The sequence below is a fragment of the Dromiciops gliroides genome, chromosome 1 (genome assembly GCF_019393635.1).
Source record: "Dromiciops gliroides isolate mDroGli1 chromosome 1, mDroGli1.pri, whole genome shotgun sequence".
NCBI lineage: Eukaryota > Metazoa > Chordata > Mammalia > Microbiotheria > Microbiotheriidae > Dromiciops > Dromiciops gliroides.
Genome location: NC_057861.1, coordinates 338,119,689 through 338,138,936, shown reverse-complemented (window position 1 = coordinate 338,138,936; position 19,248 = coordinate 338,119,689). Strand labels below are relative to the sequence as shown.

General features: G+C 42.3%; 1 protein-coding gene across 1 annotated transcript in view; it reads right to left on the bottom strand.

Moving 5' to 3' along the window:
- The window catches only part of NKD2 (NKD inhibitor of WNT signaling pathway 2), a 112,257-nt gene extending 94,411 nt beyond the window's left edge, over positions 1-17,846 (bottom strand). Inside the window, 3 exon segments of the mRNA XM_043975865.1 lie at positions 16,571-16,668; positions 17,454-17,483; positions 17,741-17,846. Of these exon segments, the coding sequence (XP_043831800.1) occupies positions 16,571-16,668; positions 17,454-17,483; positions 17,741-17,765 (153 nt within the window). The 5' untranslated portion in view covers positions 17,766-17,846.
- Positions 17,847-19,248: the final 1,402 nt, after the last annotated feature.

Here is a 19,248-nt window from a genome sequence, read left to right as displayed (position 1 = left end):
CTGTGAACTACAGTTATTCAGTCAGTTACTAAGTATTTACTAAGCATTTATCTAGTAGGCACTGTGATAAATGCTGGGGATACAAAGAAAGACAAAAGATAGTCCCTGCTATCAAGGAGCTCACAGTCTAATGGAGAAGACATCATTCAAACAACTACGTACAAACAAGATATGCAAGATGAATAGGCCCTAGCATCAAATGGTATTAGAAAAGTCTTAAAGTCTTTGTGTGTATGTGTGTGTGGGGGGGAAAGTAGGACAGAATTGAAGCAATAATAACAATAATGGAGCAACAATAACAATGAAACAATAATAACAACATTATCTCTCTCTCTTTTTTTTTTTTGCAGGGCAATGGGGATTAAGTGACTTGCCCAGGGTCACACAGCTAGTAAGTTTCAAGTGTCTGAGCCCGAATTTGAACTCAGTCCTCCTGAATCCAGGGCCGGTGCTTTATCCACTGCGCCACCTAGCGGCCCTATCTCTTTTGATTGTCACAACAACCTTGTGAAGTAGGTGCTATTATAATCCCCATTTTACAGATGAGGAAACCGAGGCAAACAGGTGAAATGGCTTGTTCAGGGTCACAAAGCTAGTAAATGTCTGAGGCTAGATTTGAATTCAGGTATTTCTGACTCCAGGTCCAGCACTCTGCACTATGGTGCTACCTAGTGACTTATCTAGATTGATAGAGGCAATATATGTCAAAATAAGAATTTGAACACAGGTCTTCCTGACTCCAAAGTCAGCTCTATCTATAACATCATGTTGCTTCTCAAATTCATTACTTGCTTCTGTGATTTTTGTCATGAGCTATTTTGATAACTGCTCTCCCCTCTCCACACTGACTCATATTATGAACCCTCCATAATTTACTGGACTAGCTACGTAAGTTACTAGGGCCAAAAATGTTACCACCTGTTGCAGTGATGTGGCTCTCTGAATTTAGTTGGGCTGGTCTTCAGATGACAGACACATGCAGAATGCTGTTGGACCCCACCCTCCTCAGAGACTTCCCATCTTGTTAGGACCTGTTAGAACTTGCATTCCCCTGCCTTGGCCTTGAAGAACCCAGGGTCACCTCTAAGCTGCCAGGAATAAGGCAACAGAGCATTGCTGAATAGCATTAGAATTACTGAGATTATATCCATTGTTTCCAAAATTAAGCAAGAGCCACAGCGAAAACCATGGAAGCGGTTTCCTGTCAGATGTGCAGATCCTAATGGGTAAGTGGATCATCTGCATTTATGAGAACCGCAAAGTAAGAATTCATAATTCAAACAAAAGCCTTAAGATCTAATGTGTTTTGTTGAAGCAGTTCTAGATTTGAGTTCTACACCTGTCACCAAGTTTAAAAGCCCATGTGTAATTTTTTCCTCCCCATTTAGGTTTTACAAGTGAACAGCTTTTAAAAATATCCTTTGAAATATTTAATCCCAATGCAGGCTCAGAGCTTTTCCTAACTGCATTGCAGACTTAGAGCTGGAATGGGAATTAGAGGCCATCTTGTTCAAGCCTTCATTTTACAGATTGAGGTAACTGAGGCCCAGAGGAATGAAGTGACAGATCTAAATTCACACAAGGAAGTTCACACAGAGCTGGGATTTAGGTCCAGGGCTTCTAATTTCAAATCTAGTCCTCTTTCTGGAACACTACACTGCTTCCACTGATTCTATTTAGAAGTCCTTGTATTACCTAGCAGAAAAAGACAGAAAAAAGAAATTCCATTCAAAATAATCACAGAATGCATAAAATGTTGGGGAATTTGCCTATTAAGGTATACACAGAAGTTATATAAATATAAACACTACAGAAAAAAAAAGACATTAATTGCTCATGGTTGGGTTGTGCTAATATACTAAAAAGAACAATACTATCTAAGTTAATTTATTTTTGTAGTATTATGTCACTCAACCACCAAAGGATTACATTATAGAACTAAAACCAGAAAGAAAAACAAAATTCATCTGGGGAATCAAAAAGGTCAAGAATCTCAAGGGAAATAATGAAAAAAAAAAGTGAAGGAAGGAGCCTATCAGCACCAGATCTGAAACTATACTATAAAATCTGTAACTGTCAAAACTATTCGTATTGCTTAAAAAAAAATAAAGAGGTTGATTAGTCTAACAGATTAGATACACAACATACAGGAAAAAATAAATAGTCTGGTGGTTGATAAACCCATAAAAACTCCAGTTCTTTTTAGAGAGAACATTAAATCTTTAAGAAAGAAAATGTGTGGATATCCAAAGTTTGATACAAGAACTAATGGGGTGCTATGAGAAAAGGGAGCATTTTGGAATAGGAGTCAACATTGGTACTTATCACCTCCATGGTCCCCAAGATGCCTCTTCCCATTAGAAAAGAAGTAAAAGTGGTGTAACTTTTAGCAGAATCAGATGCAGCTTGCAGACTTCTGGCCAACTGCCTCACTGGCCAAAGTTTGCATATTCTTGTGCCTAGAAGGACTCCAGGCAGGTGTTAGCTCTGCCTCTCAGCCAAACCAATAATTTCTTTTAAAAAAAAAATCTGTCCAGGGAGAAGATAGAAGATGGAGCAGCTGGTCGTGAGGCAGGACATCATCATCACTGCTAGTGATTGAAAGAGGGGCCTCAAATTCTCCCCCTTGAAGCTCTTTGATGTTTCTCTAGAGCAGATGGCAAATCCAATTAACCAACTGTTTGAGAAAACACCCAACCATCCTCCCTCCCCCATTCCTTAAAAACATCCCCCAACCAAGCACTTCTCCTGCCTATAACCTATCCACCAACCTTCTCTCTGCCCTTGTAAAACTCTTTACTATATCATTTGGAGTGAAAGGAAATTAGTGCTCAAAGCTTGAATTGCATTTAAATACATTTTCTTTTACTGATGAATACAGGGGAAACACTTTTACAAGGTCTATTAAAATTGGATATTTGGGACACAGTTAAAAAAAAAAGCCCACCCTCCTTTCCAACTAAAACAAGCATGGAGGAATTATAGTAATTGGCTTTGGAAATGAAAGAAAAAAAAAGGGCACAACCCTCCTTCCCTTTCTTCCCCGCAGCCCCACCTCCAACCTAAAATCCCTTCCAGGGGGAAAAAAAGGTTCAGCATGTAAAAATGTAGGTTAACAATATGGTGACACTGACACACCCCAGCTGGGTATTGGAAAACTTTCTAAAATGTGGGGGGAGGGAACCAAAGCACAGCAATAACTAATTTCATTGAGAAGTTCATGACCATTCTAGAAGAATATGTAATGTAGCGGGAGAAGCCTTACTTGATCTCACAAGTCTGTGTTGAACTTTTATGAACTGAGAGAGAAAGTTTGAATTATGAGATCTCCTACCCTGAGGAAGTTTTTATCCTTCCTCAAGTAAAGAAATTCAGTGCAATGAAGTCCTCCCCAAAAGAGGACTCTATTGGGCCACAGAGGGTCAAGAAAGACCTGAAAGCTTTAGGACCAGGACTTGTTCGGTCTAAATCTAGGACTTTCTCCACTACATTACTAGGTCCCCTATCATGAAAATCATCAGGGCTCCCAGTGCCACATGATGTCTGTTCCACATATATGTGGAAGAGCCTGTTATAATCAAGAAACCCCAATGAGCTTCACCATTTTGAAAACTTCTGCGGAAATACCAACCATTCTCTATACTAGTGTTATTAGACTCAAATAGAACTGGATCTCTGTGGGTTGCATATTGACTTAGAAAACCACAGGTTAACATTATCTATGTCATATTGCATTTAAATGTATTTTATTAAACATTTCCTAATTACGTTTTAATCTGGTTTGGGCCGAACTTGGAGTTTAGCAGACTAGAGGGCTGTGAGTTTGACACCTCTGCTCTAGACCAAGGGTTTTCAAATTTTTTGGTCTTGGGACTCCTTTATACTCTTTTCTTTTTTCTTTTTATTTTTTTGGCAGGGCATGAGGGTTAAGTGACTTGCCCAGGGTCACACAGCTAGTAAGTGTCAAGTATCTGAGGCCGGATTTGAACTCAGGTCCTCCTGACTCCAGGGCCGGTGCTCTATCCACTGTGCCACCTAACTGCCCCTATTTTTCATTTTTTAAAAGTATACTATCCGGGGGCAGCTAGGTGGCACAGTGGATAGAGCACCGGCCCTGGAGTCAGGAGGACCTGAGTTCAAATCCGGCCTCAGGCACTTGACACTTACTAGCTGTGTGACCCTGGGCAAGTCACTTAACCCCAATTGCCTCACCAAAAAAAAAAAGAAAGAAAGAAAGAAAAATGAAAAACAGTCTCTAATCCTAGGAAAAGGGGGTCTTCTTTCCCTAGAAGAACTTTTGCTCTATTCTGTCTTGTGGATACTAACTTCACTCCAAACAACACATTAGACTCCAACATGAAAGGGTTTTTGTAACCTCACTGTAGGGACTTTTCTACAAGCTTCTAGGAGCAACTAATGGAGAAGAGAAGCCCAAAAAAAGACAATAAAGGTTCCCTTAGTTTCTCATTGGAAAAGATGATGGATGCTGTTGGCTTAAGAGGCCTACTCAAGAAGAAGACAATTATTAACAAAAGGTGGCATCCCTGAGCAATTAGAATTTGGCAGAAAAGAGGTTAGAATTTAGAAAAAGAGGAGCGGCTAGGTGGTGCAGTGGATAAAAGCACCGGCCCTGGATTCAGGAGTACCTGAGTTCAAATCTGGCCTCAGATACTAGACACTTACTAGCTGTGTGACCCTGGGCAAGTCACTTAACCCCCCATTGCCCCGCCAAAAACAAACAAATAAACCAAAAAACCAAAAAAAAAAAAAAAAGAATTTAGAAAAAGGAAGAAAAAAGATCCACACTAAATATCCTGACACAATCTTTGATTCCTCTTTTTAAGAGCAGCCCCATGGCTTCCCTGGGCACTGATCCATTCTCCAACATGTACCTCACCTGCAGGAACTTCTGCCAGATGAAAGCTCAAACAGAGAACAGAAGCGACTACAAATGGAATGATTTAAAAGGAATGGAAAAACAGAACTCTCTCCAGTCCAAGAGGTAACTAACTGTGAGTAGAATGAAAATAGCTGCTGACCAGTCCTTCAGAAGTAATAAAAACAGGAAACTGACATTCTTTTTCCTTCTTTTCACCCATCAGTACACAGAAGAGCACCTGGCTGCCTGGGATAGACGTCAAAATTGAAAGGAACCTGTGGGAAACTAAACGAGAATGAGGAGGGCAGAACAGCTGTCCTACAAGCTATCAGACATGGTTGGCAGCAGTGTGAGGGGGGCGGCTTGACAATCAGAAGAACTGAGTTCAAATCCCACCTTTGATGCTTATTGCCTGGGTGGCCCTGCGCGGGTCATTTCATTCGTGTGGGCTCCTATTTTCCTCTTCTATAAAATAAAGGGGTCGGAAGAGATGGCCTCTGAGATGGTGAGATCCAGTTTTGAATTTGAAGTCACTCCTCAGTTTGGATCTGCACCACTTACTGAGCACATTTTTCACTTGCTTCCCCTTGGAAGACAGGGGTTCTTAGATTACTTGTACTCATGTCTGATCTAAAATTAACATGTGAGGCGAGGGGCATGACGTCTTCCAGCCATCAATGATGTTTTCTAAAAAGTTCTTCAGAAGTAGGAAAGAGATTCAAGTCGGGGCCACTGGATGAATAAATCCTTTGAGTTGCCTGCCTCACCACAATGCCCATAGGATCTCCAGCAAGGAGAGTGCTCAGCAATACCTTTCCTCTCTTAGAAACAACTGTCAGGTCTTGTTCAACTTGGTAACAAACCACACACTAACACTGGCAGGGTGCCGTGACCGCATTTCATTCTGGACTTCCATAGAGTTCTGGATAATATTTCTTTAATAACTTCATAAGATTATATAAGGCTTTGCCTTCTAAACCTAGTTATTTTTCTGAAGTCAGTTTATGGTTTCCTCACAAGCCCTAGTCAAACCCAAACTGGGAGAGGTTTTCATGAGACACCTGCAAGATGTAATTCGGCTCTGTCCAGTTTGGGTCATTTTCCTTTGAAACGTAAGCACTGACTCAACCTGGTTTGCTTTCATTGACTCCTGGTTCCTGTTGGAGTGACTCACTGTCCACTTCCAGGTTATTTAGGAAAACTCCAAATGTCAAGAGATAAACTGTGCCTGACTCCGATTCAAAAACTTTCTTCCATTTAAAAAGGCAACAACAACAAGAAGTCACTAACTCACTGAAGCTAGCCAAAAAGACAGAAACGGCTTCCTTTCCTCAGTGGAGAAACAGCATTACAGCATGTCTAGCAAGAACGAGTAGAGTAAGTGAGGGACATGAAACTAAAGCAAATGAGCAAGGACTAGATAGTCAAAAGGGGGCTTTCCATGCCAAGGAGCCTCTGTGAATCTTCCACGGCCCTTTCACTCCTCCTCCCCTGAGAAGAGGGAAGGCTGTTAAATTCTTAAATCAATTTGATTAAATTGAGGATTCTGAATCTGGGGCTATCAACTAAAAAAAAATAATAACTGTATTTTGATGAATTGTTTATATTCAGAATCGTATGTATTTTATACATTTTAAAAACATTCTGAGAAGGGGTCCCTAGGCTTTTCCAAAGGGGATCATGACAGACAAACAAATATTTATTAAGTTTTTTATATGTGCAAGGTATGTACATGCTGGGGAATACTCCTAGAATCAGCCAGATTTCACCAATAAGAAACTTGTTCCACCAGTAGAAATCACAGCCAGTTTGACTTAGTATATAAGGAGCTGATCAAGGCATAAAAAAGTTAAGCAACTTGCCCAGAGCTGTCAGATGCAGGAATTTGTTTTTTTGTTGTTTTTTTTTTAGTGAGGCAATTGGGGTTAAGTGAGTTGCCCAGGGTCACACAGCTAGTAAGTGTTCAGTGTCTGAGGCTGGATTTGAACTCAAGTCCTCCTGAATCCAGGGCCAGTGCTCTATCCACTTTACCACCTAGCGCCCTGAGATACAGGATTTGAATGCGGGTCTTCCAGATTATAAGCCCATCATTACATCTGTTATACTGTTTTTCTTTTCTCTGGGAATACGAAGTTTAAAAAATGCCATAGTCCCTTCCTTCAAAGAGCTTTTACATTCTAAGGATGGTTTTTATTTTCAGAATGGATCTCTGACTCATTTACTGAGCAGAGGGCAGCTAGGTGGGACAGTGGATAGAGTACCAGGCCTGGAGTCAGGAAGACCTGAGTTCAAATCGGGCCTCAGACACTTACTAGCTGTGTGACCCTGGGCAAGTCACTTAACCCTGCTTGCTTCAGTGTCCTCATCTGTAAAATGAGCTGGAGAATGAAAAAGCAAACCGTTCCACTATCTCTGCCAAGAAAACCCCAAATGCAGTCACATACAGTCAAACTCAACTGAAAAACAATTCAACAACCACCTCACCAGATAGGCAAGTAACAGAACATACTGCTCCCTTCGGGAAAGTTCTATGCTGCTCACAGTATAGCAAGTGTAAAATCACCATAAAAAAAAAAATCCCAGCTCTTATCTTAAGGTTCTCATCACAGGGCAGTGCTATCTCCTTGGGAGAAACAGAAACAGACTGAGACAGAGAGACTTTCCCAGGGTCTTGATATACAAACACTCAAAGCCCCCCCCCCAAAGCACTTACCAACTGAGTACCCTTATCAGCTAAGGAGATAAGGAGAGATGGGGTAAAAGATGCAGAAATTATTGGATCGAGGTCCCCCCCCCATAACTAACTATGAATTCTGTTGTGTCTCCCCTCTATTGGGTCCCATTACATCATTGCTATATCTCATACCCAGAGGATGAAGAGGTGACAGGCAGATAAATGTAAATAATTGAGGCATACGGCTAAAATTCTATCACTTGGGTGGGCCTCCAGGCCCACATTTTCCTACTTTCGTGGATGTATGAGGATTTGAGTTATGGTTGGCTAGTTTCTAAAGAAACTGCAGGAATTCTTTCAAACGTTAATACTGCACCAAGTTTAAAGGAGAGCCCACATGTTTTTAGCCACTAGGAATAAACTTAAAGAGGTGATATTCAAGACCTCTATAATAGTATTCTCATCATCTAGCATAGCAGTTTACACATAATAGCACTTCTGAATTAAAAATAACACCAAATCTTATTAACAGCTGTCATACTAAACGGGCACCTAACAAAAAGATCTCAATTGATATAGCGCTTTAGATTTGTAAAATGTTTTACAAATGTTACCTCGTTTAATCCTCATAACAACCCTGGGAGGTAGTCATGACAATTATCTTCATTTTGCAGATGAGGAAACTGAGGCAGACAGAAGTTAAGTGCTTTGCTCAGGGTCACAGAGTTAGTATCTGAGGCAGAATTTGAACTCACATCTTTCTGACTCTCTTTGTCCGAGATTCTACAGCTACCTTTGGGATCGACCCCCCCCCCCCAATCATGCTATCAAAGGATTACAGCACCAATGATAAACACCATAACCACTATTTCTATTGATAAAGAATAAATCACTAAAAATGAAGAGAAATGTCCCAAGAGCTTACATTTACCAAGCTCCAACTTTTAAGACCTTTTAAAAGAGCTTTATATAAATCATTTAAAAAAAGCTTGTGTGGGGCAGCTAGGTGGCGCAGTGGATAGAGCACTGGCCCTGGAGTCAGGAGGACCTGAGTTCAAATCCAGCCTCAGACACTTAACAATTTCTAGCTGTGTGACCCTGGGCAAGTCGCTTAACCCCAATTGCCTCACTAAAAAACAAAACAAAACAAAACAAAGGGCTTGTGGGATGGGAACCAATTTAGACTCAGAAAGTTAGTTGACTTACCCATGGTCACACAGAAAGCAAGAATTGGGGTGGGATTTGGACTGAGGTCTCCTCTAACGCCAAGCACATTCTTCTCCCCAGTATTTCACAGTCTTTCCACATCAACCATAGAATCTTTATAGTTGCTAGAATTTTATCTATTGGAGTCTCTATTTAACACCTCTCATGAAATGTTCATTTGCCAAGTTTGATTTTTTTTTCTGAAAAGTGTATATGGTCTTTTATGGAAAATCTGTCAAGTTGCCTGAAAGTTGACTATATACTAAAGTTTACCACCTTCTGGTTAAACCATAATCCCAGATTTGACTATAATATTCTATTCTGGATCATAATGACCCACCATGGTCTTAGAGTCATTTTTCCAGTAGCAGAGATGGATTTATGCCAATCCATCCACACCCCCACCCAGTTGTCCCTCCTAGCACCCAAGGGAAACATTGCACAGAATGTTTTACAGATCCGGATGGGGAATCTGTGGCCTGAGAACAGACAGTGTTGAACCTTTTACCGTGGTTCCATTAGCACCATATAATAACCAACTTCACTAAGTGAACCCAAATCTTTTAAGTGTAATAATTTGCTATTTGCATTTGTAATATTTCCTTTAAAATTAGGCCTCTTTTAGATAGCTGGCAACTTACAGGCCATCTATCATGAGAGTGTAGAAGGGGGATGATGGTCTCTTTGAAAATCTGAATTTCTGATAGTTATAATAGGCCTTATGTTCTTTTGAGGAAAAGCAATATGTAAGTTCTTAACTAATAAAACTAAAATTCTGTAGGTAAATAAGCCACAAATATAAAAGTGACAGAGAAAGAAAACAAACTGTTACTCAGTTGGCACAAAATTTTTGTGTATATTGGCCGTTTGTTTCCTGCCTATGAAATCTTTTTTTCTTACAAACTTCCAAAAATCAGCTAATAAAACCATGGCAAATCATGCAGACTAGCTGGAGGGGAGCTGATATTATGCTCAAGAGCCCTTTGCTTTAGAAATTGGAAATTTTTAGCTCATTGACTCATACACAACATAGGACATTTTCTCATATTACCTCTCCTTTCTGGACACCAGAATTTGTCAGTTTGCAAAAGAGGTAATCTCATAGACATAGGGCACCTCCAAACCAGGAAAATAGTTCATAACATTTACATTTGGAAGAAACCTTTGAGATTCAACCCTATCATTTTAGACATGAGAGAGGTTAGATGACTTGAAAGGTCACCCAGCAGAAGCAGGATTTGAACCCTACTCTTATGAATCCAAATTCTGTGTTCTTGTCACTGCACCATAGCTCTCTTGTTCAATCTGGGGTTTTTTTTTGGGGGGGGGAGGACAATGAGGGTTAAGTGACTTGCCCAGGGTCACACAGCTAGTACGTGTCAAGTGTCTGAGGCTGGATTTGAACTCAGGTCTTCCTGAATCCAGGGTCCAATCTGCTTTGGAAGAGAGCTCTTTGTTTTTTCATATCTGACTTCTGTGGGAAATTGAAAAACCACTTTTGCATTATTTGGATAATTCCTTTGTTTCAACAATGATGCTATGGTGCACTGCTATTTCATGTTTAAATCACCCCTCATTTAAAAAAACTTCTTTGGGGGGCAGCTAGGTGGCACAGTAGATAAAGCATAGGCCCTGGATTCAGGAGCACCTGAGTTCAAATCTGACCTCAGACACATGACACTTATTAGCTATGTGACCCTGGGCAAGTCATTTAACCCTCATTGCCCCACAAAAACAAAACAACAACAACAAAAAACTTCTTTAAAGTCTAAACTAAGACTATAAACTTTCCCAACCAGAAACCTTGTTAAATTCACTCTGAATGGAAATCTGCGTCTTCACTAGCTAAAATGACAGGTTCATTTTTTAAGAGGCCTGTATGTCAAACATAAACGTGACTGTCTGAATGACAGTGATGAATATACATACAATACTTTTCTCCATAGGTCACTTGCTATAATACAACAAATTCAGTCCACTTTTCTTAATGTTCAAAGCATCCAAATCTTTTAAAATGGAAATGGCTCTGAAGGAGTTATCACCAGCTTAGAGGGAGGTGTCTTGGGAACCTTGTTGAGCCAGACAACACTTAGAAGGACTTATTCCTCTCTCAGAATGGTATGTAGTAAAAACTGGACTAAATGACATACCATTAGGGTCCTCCCTTGCAGGTCTAACATTCCATGATTTTACTGAATTCAATCACATGAAATAAATTGCAAATGAAATCTCCGTTCTTCAGAGAACTCCCAAGTTACCAGGATGCCATTCTTAATCACTTTGAAAAAATAGCTAATTTTTCTATCTAATCTTAGAACAGCTCATTTATGCCTCATAACCTTAGGTTACCACAGCTTCCTCATCTGTGAAATTAATAGGTTAGGATAAATGATCACCAAAGGTCCCTTCTGCTTCCAACATTTGGTGATCCTTTGTCTCTATTAAATGATTCTTCCAGGATCTTTATATCACACCTATGGAACCTAGCAGATGTGACTAAAGATGGTTTCATAGCTGCCTATTCTAATAACCAACCAAAACAAGCTGGGGCAGTTCCTGGAAGGGCTATGTATTGAGCCACTCTCCCATCTTTTGTTAAGCAGACTATACCAAAATACTTGCTATCAGTCAATCAATAAGTATTTATTATGTGCCTACTATTTTTCAGACACTGCACTAAGGAGTGAGAATACAAAAAGAGACTAAAGACAGTGCCTGCTCTCAAGGAGCTCACAACCTAACAGGGAAACAACAATAATTATAAGAAAGAAGTCACTAGAAATTAAGAGGGGTTGGGGGAAGTCTTTCTTTAGAAGACAGGATTTTGATTGGCTCTTGAAGAAAGCCAGACACAGCAGGAGGGGAGATATGGAGGGAGACCATTCCAGGTATGGGGGGACAACCAGAGAAAGTGCACAAGGACAAGAGATGGAGTCTTCTTCTCAGAACAGTTAGGAAGCCAGTGTCATTGGAGTGAAGAGTATGTGGCAGAAAGTATAGGTGTAAGAAGATTGGAAAAGTAGGGGGGGTAGAGTGGGTGTAGGTTACAAGGGCTTTGAATACCAGAGGATTTTTGCATTTGATCTTGGAGGCAATAAGGAACCACTCGAATTTATTAAGTCTAGAGGTGTGGTGGTGGTGGTCGGTGGTGGTATGGACCTATGCTTTAAGAAAATCACTTTAAGAAAATCAGCTAGGTGGCTCAGTGGATAAAGCACTGGCCCTGGATTCAGGAGGACCTGAGTTCAAATCCGACCTCAGACACTTGCCACTTACTAGCTGTGTGACCCTAGGCAAGTCACTTAACCCTTATTGCCCCTCCAAAAACAAAAACAAAACAAGAAAATCACTTTGACAGTTGATGGAGGACTAGATTGGAGTGGGGAGAGACTTGAGGGCAGGAAAACCCACCCAACGGGGTCTATTATCAATAGTTTAGGAGTAGGAGGTGAAGTCTTGAACAAGGGTGGTAGCAGGATCAGAGGAGAGAAGGGGGCATATTTTTGAAATGCAAAAGTGAAACCAACAGGCAATAGACTGGATATGGGGAGAGATAGTGAAGAATTGAGGATAACACTTAGGTTGCAAGCCTGAGGGACCAGGAGATTGGTGTTGCTCTCTAAAATATAGAGAAGTTAGGAGGGGAGGCTTTAGAGAGAAAGACAATGAGGTTTGTTTGGACATGTAGATTTAAAATGTCTACTGGACATCTTAATTTCAGGATCAATACAGAGATGATCATTGAAATCCATGGGAGCTGATGAGATCCACCAAGTGTGGTAGTATATAGAGAGAAGAATGGCAAGCCCAGGACAGACCTCTGGAAGATGATCCAGCAAAGGAGTCTAAGGAACATTAGAAAGGATAGACTCTGTGCCTCACTGATGACAGGTTAGAGGAGGCAGATTTTGAACGGAAGGAAGAACCTTGTTACCATAAAAGCTAGTCAGAAATGGAATGGAATTTCTTTTGGAGATAGACTGTTCCCTGCACTGGAGGGCTACAAGCAGAGGCCATCAGGGATGTTGGAAGGGATTCCCTAATCAGTTAGAAGGTTGGACTTAAGAGTCTATATCAACTCCAAGGTTCTTTGGGTCCAAGAAGAATATGAGCTGAAGCTTTTCACATCAGCCATAGAGGAGACATTTTTTTTTCTTGTTCAGAAACATTCAATTCTTTGAAAAATACTCCTAAATTTTGTTAAGATGCAGCACAATAACATATCAGTCGTGATAACCCAATTTAAATTTTTTCAGAGGACTCAATATCAGATACACTTGGGAAAAAATGCTTGAATCTTACTTGTTTGAATGGCTTCCCTTATTTTCCCCCCCACTTCATTCAGAACAAGTAGGTGAAATTGCCTTTATCTAATAGATCAGTATCTCCCAAGGCATATAAACTAGGCTAATTCAAAGGGTTTTAGAAATATTGTTATTGATTTGATCACACCCTATGGAACAGTTAATAAGTGCTTTGTTTTTCAGATAAGGAGGAAGAGCTAGGGAACCTCGAAACAATGTCATAAAGGAACAAGGCTTAATAGCTAGTTAGGAAGTCCTTAGCAACAACCTAATAATCCAGAACTTACCCCTTCTCTAACCCTGAATACTATTTTAATGGGCCACTTTAAAAAGTTGTGTGATTTTTTTTTAATTTTGAGGAAGTTAATGACACATAAATGAGAGCTAGATAAGATGTGTAAGACAAACCTGGGGGGATTGCGGCTGGGAGTGGGGTGGGGTGGAACAGACTGAGAGACACACAGAGACACAGAAAGAGACCAAGACAGAGAGACACAAACAGAGGGAGAGAGAGAGAGAGAGAGAGAGAGAGAGAGAGAGGCGAGAGAGAGAGAGAGAGAGAGAGAGAGCACAAAATCGACTGGTTTTCAACATCTCCCTATTACGTATTAATGTAATCCACAGAAAAGATGCAGACAATATTTTATTCTTCTGCCAAAAATATGAATGAGCAGATATCTTAAGATAAGGTCTGTAGGTGGAGAAAGATGTTGAGAAATAGTATATAGGTATGCCCCCTAAATATTAATGACATTTACATAGTTGGTACCTTTTAAAATGTTCTTAATCATCCTTGTTTTTTTTTTTTTTTTTTTTTGGTGAGGCAATTGGGCTTAAGTGATTTGCCCAGACTCACACAGCTAGTAAGTGTTAAGTGTCTGAGGTCGGATTTGAACTTAAGGTCCTCCTCGAATCCAGGGCGACTGCTCTATACACTGCTGCCCCATTCATAACATCCTTTGCAAATATTTAGTTTAGTAAGAGTTTGTGTTTTCTGTTGAAAATGGTAGAAAGTATTAAGCACAAATATTATTCTATGTGAGTATACATATGTGCATACATACATAGAGTAAGATTTAACTTACACTCCTAACTTATCAAATCACATCATTGAAAGTGGTAGAAAAGGGGCAGCTAGGTGGCACAGTGGATAAGCACCAGCCCCTGGATTCAGGAGAACCTGAGTTCAAATCCTGCTTCAGACACTTGACACTTACTAGCTGTGTGACCCTGGGCAAGTCACTTAACTCCAATTGCCCCTCACTCCCCCACGAAAAAAGAAAAAAAAGAAAGTGGTAGAAAGTATAAAGCATAAAAGCATACATATAAGCATACATTTGCATATACACCATAGAATAAAATTTGTGCTTAAAACTAATTTCACTTTCCAATATGTGATTGATAAGTTTAGGAGTGTATGCATACATACACAACTTAAGTCCTAATACATCACATTCCAACTTCAGTTTCAGGGACAACTAACTAGTGTTATGCCCACAGCAGCAAATGACTTTAAATAATCGATAACTATACAAACAAACATCCACACAGACTAGAAGGATGAGTGTCCTTTTGAAAGCTGCTAGGGTCTCGGCCAACACTTGTCTTAAATGATTTAGGTTCAGACTCATTTATGGGAGGGACCAAATGCTCGGGAGATCAGTTTCATCAGCATGGTCTGCAATCTATTAAGTATCCATGCCATACAATCCACGGAGAGTTTGGGGAGGTGTGCTGGGGCTGGGGGTGGGGTGGGGGCTGTTACTTGGTTGGCAGTCCACATTGATCACACTAATGGGAGGACCGCCAAGTAGCCATTTCACTCTGCCTGGGGACAAAAATTTGGTGGGTCCTGTTTCCCAGATGTTGTCTCCACACATGAAGAAATCTTCTGATTCCATGTGCCTGCCATCCACTTTGGCCATACAATCTGGACTCATGAATGAATCCAAGCCAACTATATTTTGGGGTCAAGTCTGATCTGGCCATAATTGTATAAGCCATCCTTATGCTTGGTAGATACTGCCCTGAAAGCTGACTCTGGCGTCTGAAAATATCAAAGAAACACCTCCCCTTTCATTTTCTGTACATGACTTTTCCTATTTCCAGTCAGTTTATGCACATAAGCAAATGCAGAGGCGAGACTCTGGTAAAAACTTTAGCATAATACCCGACACTAATCTAGTATTGTACATGTGTAATCTTAGATGAGGAAACTGAGGCTTAGAGACATTAAATAACTTGGCTGTGGTCATACAGTTAGGAAATGGCAGAATTTGAACTCAGTATTTGAACTTTGAGTATTCTGTCAATCAATCAATCAGCATTTATTAAATGTTTAAAATGTTTGAGTCACAGTTAAGCATAGGGGACACAGTTGCTGGAAATGAAACAATCCTTGCTCTCAAGTAGCTCACACTCTACCACAAGACCATGATGCTCCTACTAAACGGGAGATCCCCACTCTCCACTTTGGAAAATGCTCTTTTATACCAAAACACCCATCAATGCCTGGAGACCAATATGCTTCATTACATCTAAATCAGGGGTTCTGAACCTTTTTAATGTCATGGACCCCTTTTTCTGTCTGGTGAACCCTATGGACTCCTTAGAATAATGTTTCAAATGCATAAAATAAAATGCAGAAGATTACAAAGGAAATTAAAATCATGTTAAATAGAATCGTCAATTTTTTAAAAAGTATGTTCATAGACCACAGGTTAAGAACTTTTGAAATAGTATATTTCAAAGGGGGGGAGAGGGAGGAGGACAATGAGAAGAGTAAAGAAGAAAGAAGAAAAGGTCCAGTCACACTTCATGTAACAAGGAAACTCTCATGGAATGATCCATGGCTGTGAATGCATTTCGAATACCTGTTAGAGCTTAATCAAAGATTCCTTCCAAAGTCTAGCAATGCCAACCTGAGTTTAATCTCCTCTCAGAGTCTCCATTAGCGTAGACCCATAACTCCTCCTTTAATCAGGAAGAATAGGTAAAATAGGTAACAATTGATGACACTTGTCTACTAAATGTCTCCAGGCTTCAGCATGGTTCGTAAATGCTAGGTACTGGCATTCTTACTTTGATTTAAATACGAAAAGAGCACTTTTGTTTCCACTTTCCAGGTAAAACCCTAGTAACTGTCTACTTTTGAGGTTGTAACTCTCTATAGTTCCACGAATGTCTGGCATCTTCTTGCCCCCCCATCCCCCCCCCCCATGCGAAGCAGTATTTTGGAGAAATTGTTACACTGAATCAATCACCAGGTATAGATACTTGACGCATGATTTCACACCAGGAACCAGCTCCCTCCCAATTACTTCTGAGTACAGTACTGGGATTCCAAGCAAGGGTGTAGGAAGAATAATTCCTTATTTCTGGAGGAAGCCAGAGCACCAGCACGAGTCTGTCACTAGAAAGGAACCAAGTGGATAGAATGCAAGTTCTTTCCCCTATCCTGTTAGGCAGCTGCGGAAGCTAGGCGAGGTGGATGGTAGTGTCTCTCACCTGTTTGTCTCTCGACCTGTGCTCCCCGACTCCAAATCTGTCCCCTTCTTCCAAGCCTTTACGGTTGCCCACGTAGGAGTTCACCACAAAGCTGTCCCCTGCAACACCCGGCCAGCACGGGACGTACGGGAAACAGACATCCCAAAGGAAAAGGGGGGAAGCAAACTATTAATGAAGGCAAAACCACAAACTTCCGAGCGGTTACGAGATGCGCTTCCAGTGACAAGCCAGAGACAGGAGGCAACCCGACCTCCGACTCTCACACTACAAGGCTCGTAGGGGATTGGGGGATGTGCGGAAGGGGGGTCGTATGGGCGGGGAAATCCTATTACGGGAGAGAGCCTGCCCAGGATACGCAGACAGGAGGGGCTCATCCAGTCTAAAGTGAGGTCCCAAGGTAGCTAACAGCCTTTCCCCGCCACAGTTTAACTATTTCCCAAACCGCTCTTCAGCCCCAGCTGAGAGGAGGGAGTTAGAATCCCTTCTTCTAAGAAAGGAAAATCACTAGTCTTTCAGATTCCCATATCAAAGGGAGATCAAAGCTTGTCCCTCCAGGGGTAGGAAAAGGTAAGATTTGCAGTCAGATAAGACGACTCACCCCGAGGGCTCAGGAGGAGATACCCAGGGTTACTTATTAACCCCCTCCTAACTCCGGGGTCAGTGAGTCAAGCAGACACGTACCACCACGGCTGCAGGGAGAGCAGCATCTTCTCCCCAGGAAAGAAGACAGCATCCTCATCTCTCCTCCCGCACACCCAGATGGAAGCAAAGGGACTGGACTAAGATCCCCGCTAGCACTTAGCAGGCCCGCTCCAGGCAATCCGCAGCAAGCACCCCATTCCATCCACCCCACCCCACCCCAGCTCCCCCTTTTTCCTCTCACCTTCTGGGTTTTCTCTTCTCTTGCATGCTGCTGTCGCCAGTTGGCAAAGGCAGAGTAGAAGAGAGGAAGAGAGACGGGAGGTGGGGAGCGGAGGACGGGGGGTGGGGGAGAGAAGGGAAAAGGGGGAAAATACAGTTGAGATGTTTTTCAACCCGCAAAAGGATGCAACGTCCCAATGTAAAGTGCCCACCGCAACCTGCTCTCCCTCCTTTCTTAACACCCCAACCTCAGGAGCCCTCTCCCCTGCCCGCTTCCCAACCACAGCAACAACTCCAGCTCTTACTTACCGTGTTTGGACTGAAATTTCCCCATTCCGCTCTCCACGCTCTCTTCTCTTGCCAGTGCAGCCCGTTCAACTCGTCCTCTTTCGGAAGCCTCTTCTTCCCCCAGGGTTCCCACCCTTCCCACCCACCCACCCCCAGCTCTCCTTCGGGAGTCTGCAGCCGCTACCGCTGGCCCGGACGCAGATTCCCGGCTCGGGACAAGGCGATCATTCAGGTGCAGATTTGTAATCCAAAACCCAGAGAGGAAGCCCGAAAGATCCACATGGAATCCGCGCAGGGAAAGCGACCGAGCGCAGCAGCCTCTTCCGTGGCCAGTCTTTCTCTCGCTCACTCGCTTGCTCGTTCCCTCACTCCCCACGCTCAGCTCAGCCCGGGGTCCTAGGTCTTTGGGAAGGTAGGAGCGAATGAAAGAGGGGAGGGGCAAAGGTCTTTTACCTAGAGACAATACACAATTATGGATGCGAAATGCACCCAAGGCTGGGAAGGCGGGAGCGAAAAGCAGCCCCCCTCCCGGCAAGCTCGGCAGGGGTGGCGCGGATGCAGATGCGCCAGCACCACCAACAGCAGCAGCAGCAGCAGCAGCAACAACAGCGGCGGCGGCAGCAGCAGCACGGATTGCAGAAACGTGAGGGCAGCAGGAGAAAGCAGCAGCGACCCGAACCTCCCCAAAAGGTTGGGGGGGGGGCGCGCTCAGAGAGGCACAGAAAAGAAAAAAAAGGAAAAAAAGAAAAGGTGCAAGAAAGTGGAAGACGAAGGAAGAAAAGAAGGAGAAGGAATAAGAGGAGCAGGAGGAAAAGAGGAAGAAGCTCCAGCTGCAACAGCAGCAGCGTGTGCGGGCCCCCAGCTGCACTCTGAGAGCGCGCGCCGGGCGCTTGGGGGTTTAATCGCAGCCCTGCGCAGCGCCCCTTGCGGCCGAAGACTGCACTGCGTGAAGAGACAGACTCGGTCTCTCCAGGCGTTTAAAAAGCTGCCTGCGGAACATGGTGGCTGCCCAGGAGGCTGGCTGTTCGCTCCAGGGGGTCTCAAAAGACCCAGGGAGCTCATTTACTCTCTCTCGGCTCCAGCGGACGAGATAAAATGCACATTCTATGGGGGAGTCATAACGACAACCCTGTTCTTCCAAGAGCATTTTCATTTTTGTCCCCAAAGAAATCCACAGGCTGTGTCTGAAGACACTGATGCCTGAATTCATTGGTGTGGACAGCCCACTCGGAAAATCTTAGCCGAAAGATGGGCATTATGACCCAAATCACACGGTTTGTGGAGCACACAGATCTAATTAGCTTAATTAACAAGAAGTTCCCTTTGTTTTGTCATGTCAAAATATACTTTCTTATAGCATACTTTGTATAGAGATATGCATATATTTACATATACACACATGCATACACTGGCATAAGCATAGGTATACAATTAGAATGCTTTAAATCTCACCATCTATTATCAAGACGTCTACCCTCTCTGGGTGTCAGTTTCCCTTATCGGCAAAAAGGAGTGGAAAGGAGAAGGGA